The 27,798-nt window shown below is 36.4% G+C and overlaps 1 protein-coding gene across 3 annotated transcripts in view; it reads left to right on the top strand.

Annotated features, from left to right (window-relative positions):
- The window catches only part of ACVR1C (activin A receptor, type IC), a 98,100-nt gene that overhangs the window by 44,140 nt on the left and 26,162 nt on the right, over nucleotides 1–27,798 (top strand). The window contains exons 2-6 of one of the 3 annotated variants that reach the window (XM_012640770.1): nucleotides 15,060–15,299; nucleotides 20,158–20,388; nucleotides 23,561–23,728; nucleotides 25,026–25,182; nucleotides 26,905–27,029. In XM_012640770.1, the coding sequence (XP_012496224.1) occupies nucleotides 15,060–15,299; nucleotides 20,158–20,388; nucleotides 23,561–23,728; nucleotides 25,026–25,182; nucleotides 26,905–27,029 (921 nt within the window). The remainder of the gene's footprint in view (nucleotides 1–15,059; nucleotides 15,300–20,157; nucleotides 20,389–23,560; nucleotides 23,729–25,025; nucleotides 25,183–26,904; nucleotides 27,030–27,798) is intronic. The other 2 variants (XM_012640768.1, XM_012640769.1) reach the window with 2 other exon arrangements.

Below are 27,798 nucleotides of genomic sequence, written 5' to 3'. Positions count from 1 at the left end.
AATTTTACTATCTCAATTTTTAAATGTTAATTGCTAGTAGGAGAAAATAAAATTAATTTTGTATGTTGACTTTACATCCTACAAGTTTGTAAAAATAACTTATATTAGTTCTAGTAGCTTTAAAAAAATATTGTTTGGCATTTTCTGCATAAACAATCATCGTATCTGTGAATACAGACAATTTTATATCTTCCATGCTGATTTGTATGCATTTTATTTCTTATTCTTGCCTTTTGCACTGGCTAGGGCCTCCAATATAATGGTAAATAGGATTGGGGAGAGTGAAGATCCTTGCCTATTTCCTGGTTCTAGGAGGAATGCATTCATTCTTTTATCATTAAGTATGATGTTAACTGTAGGTTTTTTGGAGATGCCTGTTATCATTGAGGCAATTTACTTTTATTCCTAGTTTGGTAAAAGTTTTATTTTTAATCATGATTGGATATTACATTTTTAAGTACTTTTATGAATTTATTAAGATTATCATGTGATTTTTCTTCTTTAGTCTGTTGATAGGATGCATTACATTAATTAGTTTTTAAATGTTACCTATGATAAGGAATATATGTGTTGTCTGGCCACTAATTAATATGTCTACAAGAAATGCTATGTTGACATTTCATTAAATTCAAACTTCTTTATTTAAACTAAGAATTTGTTTCTTTTAATGACATTGTATGGTCCATGGACATTACATTGAATAGGAGTGTACATGTAGTCATTTTGTGTGGGGTTGTTCTCTCTGTGAGGCAGCACTAAATGACTATTATCCATATTTGAAATAGCAGCTGTTTGGAGAAGAGTTGGGGACCTGCAGGCTGAGTGCCATCATAGCCAGTGCCAATACCTCCACTGTTTCCGTGTCGTCAGTGAGTGTCATTGATATCCCCTGCTCTGTTTATTAGGGATTTGTCAATTTCAAATACTACGAAATATATAAGGGCGCTCTGAAAAGCAGACAGTGCAACATGTCTACAGTATTTAATAGTCTGCATCATGTTCATGGGCAAAACAGTAGAAGAAGGGTCAGGAGGTGACCAGAAGAGGTTGGACAAAATCTGGGACTTCCCCTTACGGTTCCAGCTGAAAGCCAAGTGGATCTTTGCCTCTCTGGCTCTTTCATCTGTCACCCCAGATGATAGGGCCATTTCAGCACAGCTGACTTGAATTAAGTGCAGTAATTTAGTCTTGTCATGTTTTAGCTGGCTGCCTTCTGTCTTCATATCCTGTTTGTAATGATTGGGTACTGGCTTTGTTTCTTTGTGACAAAATTTATGTCTTGAATAGCACTCATGACTCCCCCCTCCAGTAGGTGTGTGTCCTTAAAATGGATCTGTCTGGGCTGGGTGCTGTGGCTCACGCCTGTAATCCTAACACTCTGGGAGGCTGAGGCGGGTGAATCGCTCAAGGTCAGGAGTTCGAGACCAGCCTGAGCAAGAGTGAGACCCCGTCTCTACTAAAAAATAGAAATAAATTAGCTGGACAACTAAAAATATATAGAAAAAATTAGCCGGACATGGTGGCGCATGCCTGTAGTCCCAGCTACTTGGGAGGCTGAGGCAGTAGGATCGCTTGAGCCCAGGAGTCTGAGGATGCTGTGAGCTAGGCTGATGCCACAGCACTCTAGCCCGAAGAAAAGAGTGAGACTCTGTCTCAAAAAAAAAAAAAAAAAAAAATGGATCTGTCTATGAGCCCTCTAGTCAGTTCTCATCAATTTTTTCATAGTTCCTTCACTGATTCGGTGTAAGTGTGACCTTCTGTTTCTATGCAATATGTCTCTTAAACTCCATTTTCTATATTTTCTAATCTTTGAATCTTTGATAATTTCAATATCTGTAGCTACTGTGGGCTTGATTCTGCTGTTTTTGATTCTGCTGACTCATATACTTGATGGCTTCTTTTTTTATGTATTTTGTGAATTTTGATTATGAGCTCATGTTTTGGGGAACCTATCTGGAAGAAAGTTTTGGAGTCTGTATTTAAAATTCATTCCTCCAGAGATTTACATTAGCTTCTGCCAGGTGTCTGGGAGGTACTACCAACCTAAACCCATTCATTTGATTAGGTTTTTCGGGGCAACCTATACAGTGAATTTTTACTCTAAGCTTTCTTACAGAGGTACACAGTTGTGGTCAGGAACTCTCAGATTGTTTTTTCCTCCTTTTCTCTGCTCTACCCAAAGTCAAAGTTGAGACAAATTAGCTATGCACCCTGTCTGTCTCTGTGAAACATTTTTTTGTTTTGTTTTGTGTTGTTTTGTTTTCATGGTAATGCCATTCATAGTTGCGTGATTTATGCAAAGATCTCTGATCTGCACTTTCACTGCTTTTGGAACCATGTTTCATTTTCTGATCTTGTGTCTGGTAAACTAAGCTCTTCACCACCAAGAATGGCGGATGCCTCCAGGGTCAAAGCAGCCACAGTGCTCAAACATCTCTCTGGATTTGCACTTTAGTTTTGTCTGCTGAGCAATTAATTTATTTTCCAACGAGCTTAATCATAAAATAGAAAAAAAAAGTTTTTCAATTTATATTTTATTCAGCATTTTTATGTGTACTGTACCAGGAAGGGTTTCTGTGGACATCTAAAGTGTAACTTGGCAAAAATGGAAATTCTGGAAGGGTTTATTTTTGAAATGATGCTGGCATAATTATCTATCCATCTGGAAGAAAACAAGGCTGTACCACAGTGTCATACCATATACAAAAATAAATTACAGCTTGATTAAATATCTAATTGTGAAATATAAAACAATTTAAATGTCAGAGGAAAATTTAGAAAAAAAGATTTTTATGACTTTATAGTATGGAAGCTGTTCTTAAATAAGACAGGAAACCCAGCTGCTATAAAAAGAAAAGACAAATATAATTGACTACATAAAATCTAAAATAAAAATGAATGATAAAAGATAACATAAATAAAACCAAAAGAAACATTAAACACGGGGTAGAAATATTTGTAGCATATATGACTGGAAAAAGGTAACTGTTTAAAAGATAAAGAGCTCCTGTGTGTGTGTGTGTGTGTGCATGGCAATCGAGGGGTTGGGAGAGAGATTCACAAAGAGAGAGAGAGAGAGAAGAAAAGCAGAGGTGCTAAATGAAAAATGGGCAAAAGACACAAAAATTATACAGAAGAAAAAATCCAAAATGGTCAAATATTGAAAAGATGTTCAAGCTCACTAATAGCATGCCATTTTTCCCCACACCCACTGGTGAAAGTTAAAAAGAATGATGTATCAGTCAGGATGTTTTCAAATAAAGTATGAGAATCTTCAATAATAATGTCTTAAACAATAAAGCAATTCACTGACTCACATGAAAAGAAATCTGGAAGTAGTCAGGTTCTATTGTTTGTTAATAAAGGAACACAACAATGTCACCAGCCTACTTCCATATTTCTTGTTTGTGAGTATTGTTTAAAACATTATTATTTAATTTTCTGATACGTTTTATCTGATACATTTTTCCTCATGTGTATCTGCTTTTACTAATGAGGCAAACATTAAGTTTTGTTCTCATGGGGCTCAAATTTCAAGGGAGATAAAAGTCAAGAAACAACAGTTTTTTCAAATTAGGTCCTCTAATAGAAACCCCCTAAGTTTAACTGAGATACCAAAGGTCTCTTTTCTTATTGAAAGTTTAAACCAGATATAAACCCATGTCCTTCTAACCTCAGATACGAGATTCGGGCTTGTTACCAAGCAGAGCAGAAAAAAAAGAAAGAAAAACAATAATAAACAAACAACTGCAACAACTTGTCCCTGAGAAGCTGTGAACATGACCTAGTTGTCAGGCAAGTGTTAGGATTGAGTTTCCACCTCTTGAGTGGTGCAGGACTCTCCAGATAAAAACTTTCTTTAATTTAGGGTAGTCCCAAACTGTTAGTGACCCCAGATGCCTGGCAAAAAAAAGTACAAACTGTCTCTGGAGGAAGAAGGCACTTTAATTTTGGGCTTCAAAAAGACACAACAAACACTTTTTGAAGGGCATGATAAGTTCACAGGAAGGAATAACCAGGCATACAAGGATGCAAGACAGCATGAATAAGAACAACAGAAAAGGGCACATGCCAGAAATAGATGATTTCATATATTAGATTTATCAGACAGAAAAGTAAAAGGCAGGTTTGAAAATATTTTTAGAGAATAGGAAACCGTAAATAAGTGACCTAGCAGATTTGAACAATAACTGAAGAACTTTTTAAAATTAAAAATACAATAACTAAATTTTAAAAACTTAAGGTTTAAGAACAATTGCTATAAAAAAAATAAGAGAGAATTAGGGATCTTAAATACAGATCAGAAGAAATAATTTTGTATGCAGTACATAGAGAACACAAATGGGAAATATGAAAGAGAGGATGGCAAATAGAGAAAAGTGTGAGAAGTTTTAACGTGTGCTTTTATATAGTGGTCCAAAGGAGAAAAAATCAGGCTAAAGCAGTATCTGCAGAGATAACAGCTCAGAATTTTCCAGAATTGAGGAAGGACACCAGTCCACAAATCTAAGAAATTCAATGACTATCAAGAAGACAAATGAAAAAAAGCCAAACCTTGACACATCATCGTAAAACTACAGAGCACCAAAAACAAAGGGAAATCCTAATAGTTGACAGAGAAAAAAGGTAAATTAAATTCAAAGGAGCTATAGTAGGATTGGTGTTGTCTTCTCAAGAGCAAAACAATGAAAAGAGAAAAAAGTGGAATTATATCTTCAATAGTCTGAAAGAAAATAATCGGTAACACAGAATTCTATATCCAGCAAAAAGTATCTTTAAAGATTGAGGGTGAGGAAAAGACATTTGCAAAGTGACAGAAATAGAGTGAGTTTGCCATTAGTGACCCCTGATAGTGAAATTCTAAAAGAGGTACTTTGAGCAGAAAGAAAGTAACACCAATGTTCTGACACGCAAGGAGTGAAAAGCAAGGAAAATGATCAATATGTGGCTAATTCTAAAGATCGTTAATCCATAATAATGACAGTCATCTTGTAGGGCTTTTGACTCGGGTGGGGCAAAGGCAATATATGTAATCTAAACATTTGAACCCCTGTAATATGCTGAAATTTAAAAAATTAAAATAATAATAATAAAGGTAAAGATGTATTTGAAACATAAAAAATTAAAAAATTTAAATTACTTTTGGTGCATTAAAAAAACAATATCAAATGAGCATTCAGTATAAGAATAGTATACTGTATATGTTGGGAAAGGGGTAAATGAAGTTAAAATGTTCTAAGGGTCTTATTCTGTCTAGGAGAAGGGTAAAGATATTGGTAAGCATTACACTTTAAAATGTGTCTGTTGTCTTTTCTATGTTACTTCAAAAAGAATGGAAAGTGAGTATATTCTATCTAATCTCCAATAGGGAAAAATAGAATAACAAAAACAATTCAAAAGAAGTCAAGAAACAAGAGCAAAGGAAGCATACAATAGATGTAACAAAAAGAAAGCATCCAAATATATCAGTAATTATTTAATGTTAATAATTTAATGTAAATAGACTAAGCATTGCAGTTAAAAACAAAGGTTATCGAATGGGAGAAAACAAATCCGATTATATGTTTAAAAACATATCTAAGATGAAAATTTACAGAATTGTTGAAATTATTGTGATGGAAAAGATATACCATGCCTATATTAAACAACAGTGTTAGTTTACTTAAATTAATAGAAAACAAAATAAAATTTAATCCAAAAATATTACTAGAATTTAAAAGGGTCACTTTATAATATTTGAAGTTTCAGTTTACCAGGGATCTTTTTTTCTTTTTCCTTCTATTTTTTTCTCTTTTTTTTGAGACAGAGTCTTGCTCTGTTGCCCGGGCTAGAGTGCCGTGGGGTCATCCTAGCTCACAGCAACCTCAAACTCCTGGGCTCAAGCAATCCTTCTGCCTCAGCCTCCCAGGTAGCTGGGACTACAGGCATACACCAGCAAGCCTGGCTAATTTTTTGTATATATTTTTAGTAGTCCAGCTAATTTCTTTCTATTTTTAGTAGAGATGGGGTCTCATTCTTGCTCAGGCTGGTCTTGAAATTCTGAGCTTAAACGATCCTCCCTTCTTGGCCTTCCAGAGTGCTAGGATTACATGCGTGAGCCGCCGCGCCCGGCCAACCAGGGATTCTTAATAAATTTAAATTTCTGTGTGCTTCAGAACATGGTCTGAAAAATGAAGAAAATATGTACAGATCTATAAGGATAAATAGAGAAGTCCACAATCTCAGAGGGAGATTTTAATATACCACTGTCTTGGTAATTGATAGAACAGTAGATTAAAAAATTAGAGTATACAAGATTGAAACAACATGATTTATGAATAATCTAATTTCTAGGAAATTACAATTTACCAAACCTGAGAGTCTTGTGGCATTAAAGAACTTGAATCAGTAGTTCTAAAATGGGCAGTAAAAAATACTCCCATAAAGAAAATTTGAAAGCCCAAGAGGTTCTACCAGAAAATTCTGCTAAACTTCCAGGAGCAGATAATTCTTACACAAACTCTTCCAAAGCATAGCTAAGGAAGAAACTAATTTTATGAATAACTTTGATATCAAAATCCAAAAAAAGACAGTACAAAAAAGGAAAATGACAAGCCATTCTCAGCCATGAGCATGTATATAATCATTTCACCCTTGACCTGGAACCATGTAGGAAGTGGGATTCTGGGAACCACAGTTCAAGTTTACCCAAGTCGACAAAATGATCAAGCATGATGATAAAACTATTTTTTAAAAGGCAAAGAAATGATTATTTTTCAAATCAAGATAATGGTTGCCCTGGGGGAAGGGAAAAAATTGTGATCGTGTGGGGGTTTCTCAGAGTGGGGAAAAATGTCGAGAGGAGGCTTCATGAATGAGATTAGTTCCCTTATTTAAAAAAGCACAAGGGAGCTCATTTGCTCCACCATGTGAGGATACGACAAAAAGGAGCCATGTACGGACCAGAAAGGAGGCCCTCAGCAGACGTGGATTCTGCTGGCACCTTGATCTTGGACTAGATCCAGACTTCAGAACTGTGAGAAATAAATTTCTGTTGTTTGTAAGCTACCCAGTTTATGATTTTTTGTTATATCAGCCTGGATGGACTAAGACAGAATCTCAATATAAAAATCACAATTCCTGCTCGGTCTTGAAAATTCAGAAGATTTAGCATTCCTGAGGTCTCCGTCTTCCTGCCAGTTGGCTGAAGCTGAATAGTGACTGATTCTTCTGTTTTGGGCATAGACTTTTCTTATTCATGTCATTCATTCCATATGAATTGAGCTTATATCCACTAACCTAGAATTCATACTATCCTTACCTCAATATGTTTTCTATTTTAACATAGTTGAGTTTTGTTTAACATAATTTTATATCTTACTTTTCTTCTTTAATATTAAAACATATATTTTTTTCCTGTGAGAAGGAATTACATTTTGTTGTTTGGTTCATTCAAGGCTGAGTTGCATTTCAGTTTGTGACAGAAACGATTTCTGGTGATTCTAGGTGACATTAGAGACCTGCTCAGAGAAATCACTGTGATTTCAAATAGCATTAAGAGTACTTCAAAATTGTCCATGGAAATTCATCCAGGAGTCTGGGCTAGAGAAGCCGGTTATTTATAGGGTTAATTTTGATAAGAATTGCTATTTAGTTCATGCTTGCACTAATTACAATCCTTCATATGGAAATAGACTATTCAACAAAAAACCTTCAAGTTCCAGGTATCTTCATTCCCATTTTGCTACCAAAACATACAGTTCTTAAAAGAGTAAGTGTAGTAATAATTTCTGATTTTTCCTTCCAGATTTCAATATACTATTTTGATAATGCTATTATGTTTTTCACTAATTCAAATAATTAGTTTTAATTAAGAAAATACAGACGCGACATTAAGATATGGGTGCTTTATTAACTTTAGTACACATTCGGCCTTCTTGTTTGGTTCTCAATTGGGTAAAGAGAAAAAGGGAAATTGATTATTTATATCAATTGTGGTAGGTGTATAATGCATATTGATTAGGTACACCTCTAAAGTAGACTTTAAACCAAACCAAGGTTTACATCTGAGGGAAGATAAACTGCCAAAACATTAGAATCAAATTTATCAAAAATTAATCATTTTAAAACATGCTATAATTATAAAAATTACACAGGATGTGAATGTTATTCTTTTAGGATTTTAAAAGCCTTGTTACCTTCAGTCCTTTAAAAAAAATTCATCGTTATTTCTTAATTTTCGTGTGGTTTTTCCCTCTGAGACATAAATTCATTGCTATCATGAGGACATAAGGTGACATGTACATGCTGAGAAATACTCATGGGACCTCTTGTGGAATTGTTCTGCCATCACAAGAACAAATCCATTTATAGCTCACTCTCTGAGGATTTAGAGCACATCTGACAGGTGTGCCAGACAGGCTTTTTTCCCCCCAATAAAAGGTGGTATGATTTTTATTTTTTGGAAAGTGCTCTGAAATATAAGCATCTACAAAGTGAGAATTATGCTTTAATAGTTTAATACAGGAAGCATCTCTTGTCTCCAGAAACAAGTACACTAAATTAATTATGAAATTCTGTTCATAGGGATAACATAGAAAATTGAAAGTAAAATTTATAACCAATTCTAAATTGAGAATTCTACATTGTATAAGCTCTACTGTCTCAGTTATGTAAATACTATTACCCTTTTATTCAAATAATTTTTGGGTGTAATTATGTATGGTACATTGAGTTAGGTCAAAATGTGATTATCCCACATCAGTCTTTTCCAAGTGAACATGCTGCGTTGTATGAATGTATTAGCTGTGGGAGAGGTTACACTAGCATAGACTTTAGGACAGGGAAGCATTTTTCCCTTCTCATCGGTATTTTAAGTTCCTTCTCTGAACAAGGCTCTCTGCTATGTGTTAGGGAAACAGAGAGATAAGATTTGGGTGCTGCTTCCAAGAAACTTTCATTTTTGCCATGTAAAGGGTTGACTTAAGGAAAAAAAACCCTAAAATATTCCTTGAATAATTACTATCTAATTTCTTTACAAACATGTTTCAATTGAAAATATGTGTTTTGGTGACAGAGATTAAGAGACTATCATTTTTGCTGGGTGCATGCCCTGAAATTAAGGAAAAATAATTGTGGAACCCATTTAAGTTCTCCTTCCTACATTTTATTAATCTCACCTCTCCTTGAGTGAAAGTTCTTCGTACCCTTTATGTCCATGATTATATTCTTGAATCCAACATTCTTATTTTCTTGAAACATAAAAAATGTTATTATTCTTAAATTCAGATGCTAATGGATAAAAGATTTGCAGTCTTTTGATGTTCCTCACATACTCCCAGAAAACCAGCAGCACAAGAAGAACCATCCAGAAATTATTTTTGTGTGTGCTTGCTGTTTGCTATAAAATCATGAAGTCTGGCCAGATGAAGATAGTGTCTGCAAATCGCCATTTATAGGTTTAGCATCAAACAATGGAATGGCCAGTCAATGGCTTGTCTGATTTAGTTAAAAGGCAGAAATAATTGTCATGTTATTTCTGCTCCTGTTACAGCTTGGTTGCATATCTAGATTAGAAATCTTCTCCCTTTGTTCCGTACCCAAGGTTCATCTTGATCACAAGTAACCCTTTTTGACATGACTATTGTCACTGTGTGCAAAAGGGAGGCCATTTGCTACAACCTATAGCGGAACATGTTGGAAAGACCTCACCAAATTAACTTGTAATTGCATTATTCCTGATGAAACTTACAATGGTCACTGTGAAGAAATAGACTAGAATAAGCTCCAGGGAGGAGTCAGGGAGTTGGAGGGTGGAGGGGGTATCTGCCTGCAGTCAATGAGTACGGAGTTCCATGGGAATGATAAATAAAATCAGTGATTGTGACTTAGCTCCTTAGCCTGTTCTACTTCACACTCTTGTCAAAGTGCAGTTACATATTCTTTTATGTTGGACTGATTCATCATGAACGGAATATCTCACGATCTTTTTCTTATCTCCCTCCTCCCCCACTCTTATATAAAGATTTCTCCATATTTTTACTTAGGAAGTTGCTTTGAAATTGTTTTCTAGATGGGTCAAGTATGACTTAGTGATCTTAAATTCTGCAAGGATATGGCCCTGTTCCTCTGGCATCCCCGATAGAGAATTGTTCTCAGTCAACGCTGTGCAAAGCAATCCATTTGGATCTAGTCTTTGAACCAATTTGGTAAAGCAATAAGAAACTAATTAGAATTGTGTTTTCATTACCATCCAGCAAATGTTTGAAATGGTGGTACCCACATTTAAGGATGCTGTGAAGTGGCAAGTTAAGGGAGGTTCATCATGATGATTTGAGAAATTTCTCATTGCTTAGCATGTCACTCTATTCGACAAAAGAAATTATTCCTATTGAGCTAATTAACAAGCTAGCTTTGAATGTCTTAGCGGTAACGTATTCTCTCTTCTGTTTCAGCTATACATATTATTTCCATTTCCCCCCCCTCAGAAACCTGTGAACTAAACAAAGACCCTTTAATTGAAGTCACAGGCCTATGTCGTAGAAGATTCATAGGGTAGGTGGATGGACAGAACATCATCATGTCATTCAATCGACTGTGGTGGCATTTCTCCCAGGTGCCAGCACAGGAACAGACCCATCAGAAAGCATCTCTAGCAATATTGTCTTTTGGTTGGTTGATTATCTGAGAACATTTCAAAGCCACAAACCGGAGAAGGAAATGTTTTCTTTTTTATGGGTAAGGTGGGGTGAAAAAGCCACTGAAGACTTGATATTTACACATTCATGAGTTAAACCTTGCAAAACGGTATCTTTTCATGTGAAAAAAAAAAAATAAAGAAGGAGGAATGGTTTTAATGCTGAATTAGTTTATGGTTTTTTAGGGGTGTTTGGGGCCCTTTTGAATTTCTGTAGCTACTTGCTATAGCGACTTTTGGAAAGGAAGCAGTAACCTTGAAAATTTCACAAAAATGTACTTTATCCGGATGAAAACCTCTGTTTTCTTTGCCTGAATTTGCTTCTAAATAGCTATCTAGCCAGTTTTCAGTTTCTATATATGACTCCATTGTAATTCCTTCATTTTTAGTCTTTCCCCATATATACCGGGGAAATGTACCTATAAATCAAATGTAGATATTATACTACAAGATTGTTATGCCAATGGTCAATAAGAAGCAATTGATCAAGTACACGCCTCCACTTAATTCTGAACCATCTCCTTCTAATAGCATAAGCTAAAGAACGTAAATCAATTAATTTGAAGGTCATATAAATCTTACAAACATCAATACTTTTTTGTACTTTTGATAAAGAAGGAATAGGGGAGGAAGCGTGGAGACCATGCTCACATTATCTCATCTTTTTCTTTTCATCTTAAGGGTTTGCTTCCCTAAAGCAAGAAACAGGAAGTGGTGAGGAGGCAAGGGGAGTAGTAAACTGTCCTGGGAGAAGCCGATGCATCTAAACTAGTTCTGAACTTAAGTTGGGCGGTTGAAATCACCAGTGACTTTCACCATCATCAATTCCATCCAGATCTCTAGGAAAAGTTGCAAAATTCACAAGGATAAATTAAAATTTTTCCACCTTCCTTTCTTCTTTCTGTCCTTCCCTCCCCTCCTCCCTCCTCTCCTCCATCCCTTCCTTCTCTATTTTGCTAATTCTTTCTTTGTGTTTTCTCAGTTTAACATATGATAGAGCTTATATAGGGGAGATATTTGTGAGCTAGTCTCTCACCCAACTGGGCTAATGCTTTTCTCTGATTTTCCTCATCCTCTTTATTTAATTTGCTAGAGAGTGAAATAACTTGAATTAGCAATGTAGCACTTTCCACACCTCACTTTTGGGATTTAACATATACCCCCATGGAGCTGCTTATTCCGTGGAAAATACATCTCAGTTGGCACTGAAAATCCCCCAAATTGCAAATTATCAAATAATAAGAGTTCTCCAGTGATCGAGAATATAAAACCTGATAGAAAAATTAATATGTTCATCAAAGGTAACTATTATTAAGATGTATTCTTAGCTGCATTATTGTCTTCTGCCATGATTCATTGGGTACAGACTACAGTTTTCTTCATTTATCTCTTCTAGAGATTATAATCAACATTTGGTTTAAAGCATAGTTTTACAAATGTTTGCTTATGAAATTGCTCAGTGTTTAAGGAGTTCTTTCTGAATGGTGTTGCTAGCCTTTTTCTAGCTGAGTAATCTTTTTTTTCTTACTAACTTGTATTAGTAAATTTGTTCACAAAAGTAGAAACATTGCCCATCTGTAATAAACATCCTGAGAGCAGTAGCCATCTCTAGCTCAGTGCACTTTTATGGAGATTATTCTGTTTTCAGGGTTGCTGACCTTTTGTCTCTTTATTAGTTGCTATAGTGATGATCTGATCTCTGCTTAATAGAGCTTTACTAAAATGAAGACAATAAGCTCTTTAATGCTAACGTTTATATTGATAGTTCCAAATAACACATATCAAAATAAAATTTAGTCCTATAAATATATTCAATAGTGGAATTTTATTTTTTAAAACATGTTTAAATAGATGTTTACATAAGTTGCAGGAAATTAAATGCATTCTGTGGCTTTTTTAGGAAACCTAGAATACCTTTGTGAGGACATAAAAATAGAGATACATTTTGAAAGATCATTGTAAAATAGATGATAAATTTCTTTTATAACAGCAAACTTTAGCAGTAACGAGTACTTCATGGTTAATAATTTCTAAAGCAAAGTCAAGTCAGAGAATTCTTTTAGCACCTGTCATAAAAACACTCCAGGCCAACCTCTCCTCATATGTACCTGTGCAACGTCTATGATTTTGGAGGAATCCTGAAACACTCAGGGGAAGGAAGGTTGGGAATTGTTAAAATTCCTTAGGCAAAGTAGTAGAATAGCATGGATTATGTTGCTTTCCGAAGTTCACTTAACAGATATAAATCTTTTACTTAGTGATAGTATATAGATTACTATTTTTAGGATTATAGTGAAACTGCTAGGAACACATTTTTGAAAAATTTGATTCTTTTTCCTTTGGAATTAAATATTTATTTTCAAATGATATTCATGTATTTTTGACACATTGTAAGTAAAATGCACATACATTTAAGTTATTAAATTTTCTAGCATCATCAACACAAAGAAGGAAGTCTGAGGAATGGTGTAATTTACAAGGCCCATCAATTATTGTCATTTGTTTTGACTCTAACGTGCAGGTGTCACGCTACTGCTTTCCAAGCGTGGTCTCTGACCCTCTCTTTGGCCTATGCAGAGTCAGCTAGTGGTTAGTTTGCTCAAAGTTAGGGTGAGACGGTGGCAGCCCACAGCTGGAGCTGGGCTTCTTTCTCTCCAGAACCTGATTCTTCTACTTCTTGATGTTTGAGAACCTGTCTCCTCAATTCCATTCCTATATTCTATCAAATATACCTCGAAGTTTATTAAAAACAAAAATCAACATCCTGGATGGTAGGACATGGGGATAAAATTGATGCTTAGGCCATCTTTAGTGAACTTGGAAAGGAACGATGTGTCAGCTTCAAGTGTCAAAATACCTTATTTGAAAAACGCAGGAAAAATCTATCATCATAGATTTTTCAGGTATCATTTTGTTTTCTAAATTAGAAAAATATTTCTTAAATGCAAGATGAAGTTAAAATAAAAAAATTGGCTATGTGTGTTTTTAAAATTAAAGTTGCACATTTAATTATATCCTTACTTGGTTCTAATGATCACATTTATTTCTTTAAACAAAAAGTCTCATCCCTTACTTATTAGGAACAGAACTAGTAGAACTCACAGAGATTCTGCCATTTAAGAGCTATCTACTGATGATCTACTAAGTGTCAGGCACCGTTGTAAACAGTGGGGATATGGTTGGGAAAAAAGCAGGCAAACTTCTTCCTCTCACGAAGCTTATGTTCTTTGGCAGGAATCAGACAATAAATAAATGAGTATATGTTGTGTCAGGTGGTGATAAGAGCCAGGAATTAAAATCAAGTGGGACAAGGGTCTAGAGAGTGATGGGGAATGGTAAGCAAGTGCTATTTTAGGTAGGATTATCAGCCAACACCATCATCTACCACCTGGCCTCTTGCATTAGGTTTCTAATTGATCTTCTTGCTTTTATCCTTGCTTCCCTAGTTACTATTCCCACAGCAGCCACTCAGAATAAGTTAGATCACATTTTTCACCTACCGAAACCCTGCAACAACTTCTATGTAGAATGAAATTCATAGTCCTCTTGGCTTGCAAGACCCCACATGATCTTCCCCCTTTTTACCTCTCCGACCTTATTTTCTTCTTTCCCTCATTTACTGCACTCCAGGCACTTTTCCTGAATATGATATGGAGGCCCCCACCTCAGGGCCTCTTATGCTGGCCTTGCCGTGCCAGATACATGCTTCCCTGTGGTACTTTCAGTTGCTGCTCCCTTGCTGCCTTTGGTCTGCTTCACACCTCCTGAGAGCTGCCTTCTATGATCATTCCATTTAAAGCAGCATCCCACCTTCACCCTCCCTCTCTTCCCTGCTCCATTTTCCCTCATAGCACTTATTCTCTCTTGTCTTTGTGTTAAAAATCTGTTTAGTGGATATATGAGAACATATGTGCCCCTAGAGCAGGGCTTTGGGCTCTGTACTCACCATTGTATTTCCAGCACCTAAAATCACGGCAACCTGTTGCAAGAGCCCAACAATTATTTGTGGCATGAATGAATGAATGCTTATGCTCTAAAAATGAACTGCTGAATAAAGGGCTAGGGAATAGTAGACAGAAAAGTGTCAAATGCTTTGGAGGTTTGAAAAATGATCCTATGTGCTAGTGTTTTTCCATGATTTGAATCCTGTCTCCCATGGTCACATGGTTCACTCAGTGGTAGAACCATTCCCAGCTACAACCTAACCTCAACTCCTTTTCCCCAGCTTTGCTTATGCCATAGCCTTTACCAATGAACAGAAGTGCATACTGTGTAGCTGCGTATTCTAGATGTGAAATTTTGGTGATTGCGTTTCTAATTTCTAAAATATTAATATTTAAAATGGGTTGGTTTATGACCATGTTCTTTCTTTTTTAAACTGCAGCATCACCAAATGCTCCAAAAGTTGGACCCATGGAACTGGCTGTTGTTATCACTGTGCCTGTTTGCCTCCTGTCCATAGCTGCCATGCTGACAATATGGGCATGCCAAGGTCGACGGTGCACCTACAGGAAGAAAAAGAGACCAAATGTGGAGGAACCACTCTCTGAGTGCAATCTGGTAAACGCTGGAAAAACCCTTAAAGACCTGATTTATGATGTGACCGCCTCTGGTTCTGGCTCTGGTATGTGCACATAATCCATTTTTCAGTAAGAAATCTCTTATTTAAAAGTAAATAATCCGGGCATGGTGGCTCACGCCTATAATCCCAGCACCTTGGGAGGCTAAGGTGGGAGGATCACTTGAGCCCAGGAGTTCAGGACCAGCCTGGGCAACACAATGAGACCCCATCTCTAAAAAAAATTAAAAAATTAGCCAGGAGTGGTGATGCACACCTGTAGTCCTGGCTACTCAGGAGGCTGAGGCAGGAGGATCACTTAAGCCCAGGAGTTGGAGGATGCTTAAGGTTTGATGAAGCCACTGTATTCTAGCCTGGGCAAGAGAGTGAGACCCCGTGGCATAAATAAATAAATAAAAACATTTTTAACCAAAAAAGGGCCCAAAATTATGAATTCCATTGTTTAGAGTGCTTGATAGGGTACATGGTAAGCTCCAGCATAGGAACTTCTTTTAGGATTTGATGCAGAGAAAAAAACTGTCATGGTCTAAAGAATTAAGTCTTCTCAATTGCCTTTTGTAGCATTAGGTGTTCAAACTCATTTTCACATTCCTTCAGAACTTATTTCTGAAGCAAGACAGCAATTTCTCTTCTCTCCTCCCTACCTTCCCCCATTATGGTTAGTAACAATCACTGTTGCTTTCCTGGTAATGTTTGATGAATACAAAGTAGTTAGAGTTATTATATTTAAGGTGTTGAGTTCTGGGGAAAAGATGTTAATTTCACAAAGAAGTGTTCTTCGAGCACTTTTGCTCATGGTTATGAAGGTCTTCAGAATCTTTGCACCCCCTGGGAAGTCTGTGTGAAGTTAACAGGGAGCTGACTTGAAATTAAATCAAGAATATGTTCTTAATGCATAGAAATAGAAGATTAAAAGGAGCAGCACAGCCTTCCTGTGCTGGCTTTTGGTGCTTGAGGTTATATAACTCTCTTCCTCTTCAGTGGAACTCCAGAACCCCTGGTGAAGCAATTCAAAGTACCAGGCTATATTATGACCCAAATGAGCCTTTCTTACAGCACAAAGCATTTGAAGGTTTTTTTGTGTGTGTGCTTTGGTGGGGGGGCAGGTTAGGTGACAGCCAATTATCCCCCTAAGAACAAATTCCCTAAAATGATAGAGGATTCCCTGCTTTTATATATATTTCCAGAAATCTCGCCAGCACTTGGTTTGCAGAAATATGAACAAGGGTAAGACTAGATGAACCACTTCAGAAGCCCCGGCATCCCTTCCCATTACTGGAGCATCATTAAGGTTGTAACCCAACATTCTGAAGCACTCCCTTGCTGCTGGCCCTTGGAAGCATCCAGGCAGGCGTAATTGATGGAGGCAGCAACGGAGGGGCGATACCATCTATAGGAGTATCCATGTTTAACATGAGACAGCTTTGGGTTCATCGGAAAAGAGAAGCATAATTATGGCATCCAGAGGGCCCAGATATTTTGCTGCTTCTGGGGCAGATCATTTGCCCTCTTACTGACCAAAGTCTAAATGTTTACACCATCACTATATACATTAAGTGGCATGTTTTCAAAGGAGGATGCTGGAAGGAAAATCTCCAAACTGCAAAGTTTATAAAACTGGAATCCAAATTAAATTATTGGCTAGAAGACTGGCATTCTTTCTTTAAAAATAAAACTTGTTAGGATTCACTACTTTTTCCTTCTTTGAATATTACATTTTGAGGCCCACTATGTCCTAATTTCTTGCACACAACATTCGAGGCACAGAGAGCTCTGATTTGTACCATTTCTTGAAATCTTACATGACTTCCTGATGAGGTTTAAGTAATTAAATAACCATCTACTTAATCCCCACCAAAATATTTTAGTTCATCTGAAGATGTTAAGCAGAAATATGTATTTTGGAGCCACTTCTTAAATATATCTAAGATGATCAAGGGTTTTCCTTTCAAATAAAAGTAATACCTATTTAAAAACTGAAGATTGGATATTTAGTTTAAGAAAGTAGTCATGAGCCAGGACATAAAATCAAAATTCAACCTTAAGTTTTGTGGGGTTTTTGTGCATCTTTAAACCTAAGCCTGGATTTACTGACTCCTGGACTCTCTCCTTTTTCATATCATTCTAAGATCTCTCATAAAAAGAAAGAAGTAAATGTACTTAAGCACAGATAATTTCTTTAAAGACCAATTTGAAAGAGTTTTAAGTACTTTTTTTCCCAAAAGCAGTTGCGCATGTTTACCAGTGACCACTAGCTAAAAGTAACTACTCCCTCTCTGCTTTCGATGATCAGAGAGTGAGTCTATCTGCAGTAAGGCTTCAGTCACAAACACTCGCTGGGGAGGGAATAGGGTGGTTCTGCTTCCCTCTGCTTTTCTTAATTGGCCACTGATCTTAAAGGTGAGGCACCTTTGTCAGATGCTAAGAAACAAAAACTGTGAAGCTTACTCTTGACCTGGTCAGAGGAAAATTTCAAAGACTTATAATACCTGCAAGAGAGGAAAATGGACTGATGTTTTACTGGACTATCTTGAGAGTGGATGGTGTCTCAGGTGGCTTCCAAGAGACTGGGTAGATTGCTGATTTCCTTTCATGGTATAACAATTCTGACTGATAGTGACATTACTGAAAGATACCTTTTCAGAAGACAGGCATCAGCTTCTACAACTCCTGGTAAAAAGGTTAAAATGAACCTACAAGGGAGAGGCAAAGTCCATGTATTTTGAAATGAAACCACTTAGGCATGTAACACAAGAATTAGATTCATTTTGCTGTTTTGAAAGATATTGAAGCAACTTTCATTGAGTTTTATTCTCAGTGTAATTGCTTTATACGTTGTTGTCTTTCTTTGTCCCTGATCTGTGCCTTTGATCATGTGCTTGATCAATTTGCACTTTGAAAACATTGGCTTATCTAGTTCTCTATCCATTTATTTGTTGTATTGTTGGTGGTGCCAGTTGGTGATATGTGTGTGTGTGTGTGTGTGTGTGTGTGTGTATATGTGTGTGTGTGTGTGAGATCGTGGGGTAGCAGGAGAAGGGGAGAGACTAACATTGAGATTTGGCCTAGTAATTGTTAGTATAACTTTTAGTTGTGGTCAAATAGTAAAATTGACTGTAGCCTACAAAAACAGTCCTTATAATTTGCTGCTAGAAGTCTTCCCCGCAGGAGAGAACCGCAATCATATTCACTGAATGGTGAGAGAGCAAGAGTTTGGACTGAAGACTAGTGTTTTAGTTCTAAGTTTGCCTCTCACTAGCAGGATAATTCCAGGCGAGTCTTTGATTACCAAGGGGCCTCACAGTTTTCCCATCTCTAAAAGGATGGAGTTGAACCAGGTGATTTGAAAAGAACTTTCTGGCTCTGCGGCTTTGTGATTAATTGTTGAAACTCTTAACAGCAAATTTATAGTCTGTGCTTATTTAGCTATAGTGGGTGGTTCTCATGAACATGAGAACATCTGAATAAACACTGACTTGTTTTAGGAGCAGGGGCCAAAGCCTTCATAAGCTGTAGGGTTGTTGCTCTGAAGGTTTCCCAGCCATCTGAGTATACTAACAATAACTAAGCATGACTTTCCAGAATAAATTTATGCTGCAACCTCTTTAATTATTTTTCCTCTGATTATAAGAGTAATAAATACTCATCGTGGAAATTAAGAAAATTAGGAAGAATATCACAACTCACCCCAAATTCCACCAAATAGAAATAACCATCATAGCATTTAGCATATTTCCTTTTTAGTGTTTTTTTTCTGGGCATATTTTAAATACCTAGGTACATTTACTTATATGGATAAAATTTACTATGCTGTTTTCACTTAACATGATAGCAAAAGTATTTTCCCATGTCATTAAGAAATACCTCTTTATAAGTAGCATTATCATTATTGGCTCTAAATAATCCATTGTAAGATTAACATGATATTAACCATTACTGAGCGTGTAATATGCCAGTTCCTATGCTGGGTGCTTAACATGAGTGTTAATTCTCATATCATCCCTATGAGATAGGTAATATTTATTATGCTCAGTTCTTTAGATGAGGAAGATGAAGCTCAGAGAGGTTAAATAACTTGCCCGTGGTTGCCAGGTGGTACAGCTCAAATTTGAACCCAGGTCTTTCTTATTTGTGATCTTAATATCTGCATTATATTTCACAATTTTTCTATTACCCAACGCTTTTCCTTATTTTTTCCTATAAATAAAAATAATAATGTATTAAACATTTTGATTTAAAGTATAAACTTTTCTGTATTTTGCATTAAATCTTTAGGACAGAATTCTAGAGGTGGACTTATTGGTTCAAAGACTATAGATATTATATATACACTCAGTATATAATTTCATTTTTTGTTCCACAGAAAATATCCATGTGATATTTTCTATGACTGTATCTTGCTTTTAGTGTAACATCATTACCTCATTTGATCATTGAATTTGATTCTTCACACTTTCCAATTTTAACTTGGTTTTGAAAAAATTCACAAAGAATTCTTTTGCTTTCCCAGTTGTACCAGAAACCATACATTTTGTTTTAGAGGCTAACAATTTTTTTTTTTTTTTGCTTTTACTCTTGTGTCTTTAGTAACTTGACTAGCTTTGATGAGCAAATGAAGGAGATTTGCAGCAATTCTTGGAAATCAGATATCTGTAGCAGCAGGCTCTGTTCAAAAAATTTTTACTTGTGAATATGAAAAGAGAAATTCATATTCATAATTTGAAGTATTTTTTGAGCATGCTTTGATATTAAAGGTTTGGTATAATGGTGCTTATTTCTTCACAATCAATAAAATTATTAAAGTGCTTAAATGTTTGCTTTCTTATGTGAAAATAGCCATCATCATGACAGTTCTTTTCTGGCATTTGTTTTTAATCATCAATCCCTTCTCTTCTTTGGTTAGGTCTACCTCTGTTGGTTCAAAGAACAATTGCAAGGACAATTATACTTCAGGAAATAGTAGGAAAAGGTAGATTTGGTGAAGTGTGGCATGGAAGATGGTGTGGGGAAGACGTGGCTGTGAAAATATTCTCCTCCAGAGACGAAAGATCGTGGTTTCGCGAGGCAGAAATTTATCAGACAGTCATGCTGCGACATGAAAACATCCTTGGTTTCATTGCCGCTGACAACAAAGGTATTTTCAACCTACTTGGGTTTGGCAAGTAAAAATGTTGTTTAGTATCAGATGAGAATAAATTCATCTCTTTGTTTTAATAAAATCTACATAAACATCTAATTTCTTTATTGAGGAAAGAAAATTTTTTCCTCTTTTCCATAGATAAATGCACATAACCATATCATAAAGCAGGGCAAATGAGTGATAGGAAAACATGATGTCCCTATAGCCAGGTCAGGTTTTAAAATGTTTGCTGACTGTTGTGGCGCAGGAACCAACCAACCAGAAGAGACGTTCCAGCTGGAGCAGCGTCCTGGAGAACCCTGCCATGCTAGGTCTTAACTCTAGTTGCTTCTGGGTCATAGAAAGATCTGGAGGCATTTGGGGGCAGGGACATTTGGGTGTCTAGGGCAAAAGAGTGTCATTAGAAGTATTGAATAGCAGCTGTTCACCAACCAGGATAGACACATTTCAATATTTCCATAACTGGTACAGACATACCAGTGAATGCTAGCTGAACGTTCACCTTTCCTGGGACTGGATTTTTCTATTTATAACAGGCTTTGTCTTCAGGACACAAGTTTTTATAAACATTATCTCTTTAGATTGTGTCACAATGGTGACAAGCAAGACGACTTTAGTGAAATTTTCTATTAATGTTTCTTTGAGCATGATTTATATCTTGGTGTTTAACATTAACAATGCCAAACAGTGTTATTTTTTCAGTTTCATGGAGTAAGACAGAGCATCTACTTTCTGGTATTTAAAATAAGTACTCACAAAATATTGTTTTTTATGCTTGTATAATCAGAGGCTGGATATAAAATTTATGGATCGCCTATGTTCTCCTTCTTCTTTTTACAAAGTGTTTAGTCACTTAACTGTTATTTATTGCCCCTAAGAAAGGGAAACGGGGAACAAAAGTGAGGGAAACTTGATCCAGTCAATTTTTAAACTTTAACTCTAGTCAGTAATACTTATGAAGAAATTTGGTGGAGTCAAAGTTGTAAACTCTATCTCAAAATAGGTTAAAACAGATTATCTGTGGATGTCAGGGATCCATCACTGCCTGTGAAAATTAAAAATCTATGGTTATTTTGATCTAAGTATAAACTTGATCATAAAAGTATTTGCTATTAATTAGATGGAGAAGAGAGACTTAGCATGTATTGTGCATTTTGGCCATAATTATGTTTATTGATGCTTTGTCATTTTCATTTGCTAACGAGAAACTGAGTAAAAGCATGGTGAGCTAAAACAAAAAGGTTCTTTCCAAATTCATAACTACATATACTTTGAAGCATATCCAGCCTATTGAAAATGAGACATTTCTCATCCAGCTGTTAAGAACATTTTCTTTTCCTTCCTAATCTTGAGCTGAAATACCTACTGGTTAGATTAATTATCAGTGCTGTCAAAGAAGTAATGACTACATGGATCATCTTGATGATGCTAATTTAATCGTGATGTTTATTGGATTATAAAGCAATATACACAAGAGAGATTATCCTTGGTTTTCTCTTCTTCAGTTTGACTGGTCTACCTCTCCCGTATCCTTGCTTGTCAGTGGTTTTTTGCATGGTTCCAAATGGTCACTTTTATCTTCGTGAATTCCTTTATCTTTTGCAACAGTCACAGTTTTACTTTTTCATCCTATTTCTTTGTCAACTGTCTGACAAAGACATTGATGTGAGAGGGCAGGGACAGCCACTGGTGTCTGTCAGGGAGAGAGGTGGGAGGAGGGTTAGTTTTCTATGTGGTCAGTTCGTTAATGAACTTTATTATGTTATGTTGACCTTTGTATTCCTAGGGAATTTTATCACTACCCAGATTTGGAAATTAAATATTTGGATAACAAAGAGCTCTTGTACATACAGCACCTTGCAGGAGAAGTTCTTAGCAAATGTTCATTATAGATCCTTTCCCTGAGTGTCAGAACTGGTCAGGAACTCCCAGGGTCATTGTAGACATTTTATGCCAAAAGCTAAAGTTAGCCTCTAGGGAGTCTAATACCTCGAGAAGTTTTTAGGCTAACATCTCTTCTGCTAAAAGTCTTTTCTAAGCTGGATTAGCTTTTGGCTAGATGAGGTAAATTATTTGAAAATGCCTAACAGGGGAGGGGAATCTGCAGTCTTGGGGCCACATGTGGCCTTCTGGATCCTTGAGTGTGGCCTTTTGACTGAATCCAAATTTTACAGAACAGATCCTTATAATAAAGGGATTTGTTCTGTGAAGTTTGGGTTTGGTTGAGGGGACGCACTTAGGGACCTGCAGGGCCACATGTGGCCTTGAGGCCACAGGTTCCTAGTAATTGTGTTTGGCTCTTACTATAAGCTTTTGGGGAAAATCAATTTCATATTTTGAAAGACAAATAACATGAACATACTTAGAATGTCAGAGCTTTTATGATAGTAATGATACTTTGTGTAAATTTGTTGTATTTATGATCTTTATTGGTACAATCTTTCTTAAAAGTTCAGAGTAGCCCGGCGCAGTGGCTCACATCTGTAATCCTAGCACTTTGGGAGGTCGAGGTGGGAGGATTGCTTGAGATCAGGAGTGCGAGACCAGCCTGAGCAAGAGCGAGACCCCGACTCTACTAAAAATAGAAAGAAATTAGCCAAACAACCAAAAATATATAGAAAAAATTAGCTGGGCATTGGCGCATGCCTGTAGTCCCAGAGGCAGAAGGATCGCTTCAGCCCCAGAGTTTGAGGTTGCTGTGAGCTAAGCTTACTCAGCAGGATTCTAGCTAAAATAGGACAATGCAGAGATGAAAATGGAAGTTCAAAAGTTAGGCCCAAAAAAAAAAAAAAAAAAAGTTCAGAGTAATTTATAACACAACACTGAGCCTAAGTCCATCTCTTAGCAGTTTCTCCTGTAATGTGGTTGCTGTTGCCAGCAGGTATTGATATAGAGCGAATAAGAAAGGAGTGGTTCAGTTGTTAGAATCACAGCCTCACAACTTCTTATTTCTATGGTGGATACGTATAACAGGTTCTAATATATCAACATCTTTAGGAATTCATTGAGATTTTCCTTTATTAACTTGACTATAAGCATTTCCACTGAAATAACTAACTTTACTTCGTTAGCAATACAGATTAACTTTAAACACTGACATTTGTTAAAGCTTTTGGCTTCTTTCTCAATATATATTTACAGCAACAAACTTATGTTTTCCTGTCAGATAACGGAACTTGGACTCAACTTTGGCTTGTATCTGAATATCATGAACAGGGCTCCTTATACGACTATTTGAATAGAAATATAGTGACGGTGGCTGGAATGGTCAAACTGGCACTTTCAATAGCCAGTGGCCTAGCTCACCTTCATATGGAGATTGTTGGTACACAAGGTGTGTATATCCTTTTAATATTTTTTCTCTTTGACTATGAGGATAGAAACACTTAGTTGTATTTTAGTGTTTAGTTGTATTTTAGTTTATTACAAATAATTATGAATTGTAAAGAAACACTAAAGATACTTTATAAAGCTGAAGGTTTTGGCATTATATAGCCAACTCTCATCTATATACTCACCATTTTGTATATTATGCATAATAGCATTTTAAATATTTTATTTTCCAGTTGTTCTATCTTTGCAACTTAGCATATATTCTGGAAGATCTTGTTTTGGTGGCAAATGGTCTATATTCAGAGAATACCAATAATTTAAATGTTTATCTTCGATAATTAAAAAATAATTGGAAAGGATAATGTGATTTTGAAAAGATATTTGTGTATCATTTTTTTGCAGTCCAAATAATACCCACTACCTTTTCTGTTTATTGTGGTAACAGAGAGTTGGCTCTAGAGTCGTTAATCTAGACAGGGTGATGGCTGTCAAATTCGAACTCATGATCCCTTTGCATTCTTAAAAATTATTGAAGACCTCAAAAGTTTTTGTGTATGTGGGTTATATCTATTACTATTTACTGTATTAGAAGTTAAAATTGAGAAATTAAAAAAAAGTATTTATTAGTTTACTTAATGATTAATCAATTAAATGTTAATATAAATAACATAGCTTTAAAACATTGCATCTTTTTTTAATACAAAAACCAATCTAGTGAAAATAATGGTTTAGTTTTACATTGTTGTAAATCTCTTCACTGTCTGGTTTAACGTCTGGATTTTCATACCTGTTCTTCATTCGGTCTGTCCCTGTATGTTGTTTTGGTTGAAATATGTGAAGAAAAAGTGGCATCAGACAGATAAGTAGTTGGAAACGTCTCAAGGACCCCCACGGATCTTTAGGCCATATTTCAGAACTGTGTGTCTAGGATAGGAGAAGCTTTGAGACTTGTTTTGTAAGAGAGTATTTGCCATGTTCTTGTATGGACATAGCAGTGCTAATTTTTTCCACACCTATTAAAAATATTTATTGGTGGGTACTAAATGTCACCTAGTGTTCTAAGCATTTAGAGGCATGGTGAGGAACAAGACAGAGTCACTGCCCTCCTTCGGCTTACAATTTAGTTGGGAGAGGCAGGTGATTAAATGTACATGAATAAACAAGATAATTTAGATAGTGTAGAGTTACGAAGAAAGCAAATTAGCTCATTTTGACCTAAGTCTTCAAAATGCTTTCTCTTGGAGAGACTCAGTCTTCAGTAAGGAAGAAAATGAATATGATCTTCTTACATTTCATAGGCAAACCTGCTATTGCTCATCGAGATATAAAATCAAAGAATATTTTAGTGAAAAAATGTGAAACTTGTGCCATAGCAGATTTGGGGTTGGCCGTGAAGCATGATTCAATACTGAACACTATTGATATACCTCAGAATCCTAAAGTGGGAACCAAGAGGTAAGACGACTTACTTTGGTAGCAAACTGAGACTTATGATTGCCCAATAAACATGAATGCCTGGGATGTGGGGAAGGGGAGCAGTTCTGGACCAAATGGGAAATTATTAGGCCCAAGAAAGTAAGATGTCTTCTCCAGGTCACCGAGAAGTCAGTGAGCACGATGGTTCTAAAGCAAGGAGAGTCGGCATTTTGGGCCATATGGACAGCAGCCGTTTAGGTGCAGAGTCCAGTGGAGAGGACTGGTGGAAGAGATAGTGATGTCTTACTTTTAGCGCCACATTCTGAGGATGCATTTCCCTACAGATAAGAAAAAACTGTCAGCAGCATATAGTTCCCAAAAGCCTTTATATCTCATAAATGAACTGAAACTCAGGGCTAGTTCTACATGTGCAAGTCCTAACCAGCAGATACGGAAACAATACATTAGAATAGATCAATCAGGGTCTCTATATAATAAAGACATGTGCTATTATATTCCCTTAATATTTAAAGGTATTATGTAACAATTTATGTGTTACCTATAGTTGTACTTATCCTTAAGTCTCCCAAATCAATATGTATAAAGACAATATGAATTTGGATACAATTCCCACTTCCAAGGAACAGACTCTCTGAAGGTTAAGAACAAGCATGATATAAACAGGGCATACCACCCATGTGTCAGGACAGGCCTATTAGTAATGGGATTTCTGGTGTTTTTCATATTATGGCCATCCTGTGGCCATATGGCCAGCCTACTTCTAATTCCTTTTATTTGAATTTCAGGCCTGTGTTACTTTAGCATAATTCCAGAGCTCTTGACTGTGAAATCAGAACAGACAGAATATTTTCCTGGAGCTATTAAAGGCCCTTGAAGGTAGAGAATTTCTAAGCTGGTAGAGCTAGCCTCCAAGCCGTGTTTGAGATTCCAGGACAGTGTCTGTGAGTCCCTCGCTTGGCTCCCTAGGAGACCTTCATGAGGCCCCAGGAACATTTCAAGGCAGTTTACTCAGACTGGGCAGCCCTAGGGGACTTTTCTTCTTTTCCTCATAAAAGAGAACCTTCACTTGCTCATTTGCCCCACATCCGGGACCCTCAAGGAAGCTTCAGATGCTGGATTCCTTAAGAGGATCTAACACTTTTAAAAAGCTTGGAAGGATGTTGCCTCCTCACTTCAATTCTGGGAAATCTCCAGAATCTTCCCAGGACGGCTAGGCTCATTCAGGTTCCATGGACTGTAGATTTCTCCCAATTAGTCCGGATCAAAAAAGGCTATAATTTTCTTGGAGCCAATGTGTAATACAGTTGTTCATTCAGAGGCGGTGTCTGTGGAATGCTGCTGAGCCCTGTAAGAGATTTGGGCCACCATAGTGAATGAAACACATTCTGCCCTCAAGGAGCTTCCCATGGCAACAAATTACTGGTGGAAATGGCGTTCGATCTCTCTTGCTACTGAGTGCTTTCCTCATTGAATTTCCCTCCAACTTGTGCTTTACAAGTACCAGGTTCCTGGCACACTTGCTCTAACACTGAGTGAAATGAGTTCTATTTAAAATGTCTTTTAATTGTTTGACTCGATAATGTATTATTTAATTTTGTTCCATTATAGTGCATCAGATCTACCTTTAAAATTGACATAAACTATCTTAATTTATATTTTACATCAGGATTTATTAAGGTTGTGTTTTTCTGAGCTGCTATAAAGTCATACACAGAATCTGAAATGTGCATGTTTTTGAAGGTATATGGCTCCTGAAATACTTGATGACACAATGAATGTGAATATCTTTGACTCCTTCAAACGAGCTGACATCTATTCTGTTGGTCTGGTTTACTGGGAAATAGCCCGTAGGTGTTCGGTTGGAGGTAAGATTTTGAAAATATTCTTTGTGCCTGCCTTTCCTTGGTACTCTGAATTCAGGATGTGATTTCCCATCTTTTTTTACTAAGCACCATATTGAATCATTTCCAAACATTTAAGAGAATACCTTTTGGTGTTATCTTTCCAGTGGCAAAAGTGGGATATCCCTCATATAATAGAGATTTTATATTGTGATTACTGCTTAGATGGGGGTGACATCACTTCTGGTAATTCTAATTTCCATAATAATATTTTGCAAAACACTTGAAAATTATCTTATTCAAGTTTGTAAGCAGTTAGCTGGTATCCCTACTTTTTATCCCAACGAAGTTAAATGACTTGCCAAGGCCACAGGACTTGAAGTTTTCCGTTTCTTAGGCTTTTCTTGTCCGTCTGTTCTCTCCTATGATATGAATGTGAGAGGAGAAGGAGGTGGGGGGAGATGAGCAAGACAAACTTCCTACCTCTACCGCTTCCAGAAGGTTAGAACTTAATAATGAGAGGAAGAATTTGGAAGATGAAACCCTAAAAATGCAGTCTGATGAAATTGTTATATCAGTGGAGAAAAAGTCCAATGCTGTAGATATTGGTTTAGAGTTTTCACCTTCGAGTAAGGTAGAGCTAGAACTAAGCCTTGGTTTAGCGACTCCTTGAATGTTAGACTTTAAGCAAGTTACTTATTCTCACTTTCCTCATCTGTAAAATGAAGATAATAATAAAACTGACCCCTTGGGCTTTGAGGATTTAATGAATTAATTCATGGGAAGCTTTTAG

The sequence above is a fragment of the Propithecus coquereli genome, unplaced genomic scaffold (assembly GCF_000956105.1).
Source record: "Propithecus coquereli isolate 6110/MARCELLA unplaced genomic scaffold, Pcoq_1.0 Scaffold157, whole genome shotgun sequence".
Lineage (NCBI taxonomy): Eukaryota > Metazoa > Chordata > Mammalia > Primates > Indriidae > Propithecus > Propithecus coquereli.
The sequence above is the reverse complement of the archived record's forward strand: the minus strand, read 5'-3'. Positions and strand labels throughout refer to the sequence as shown.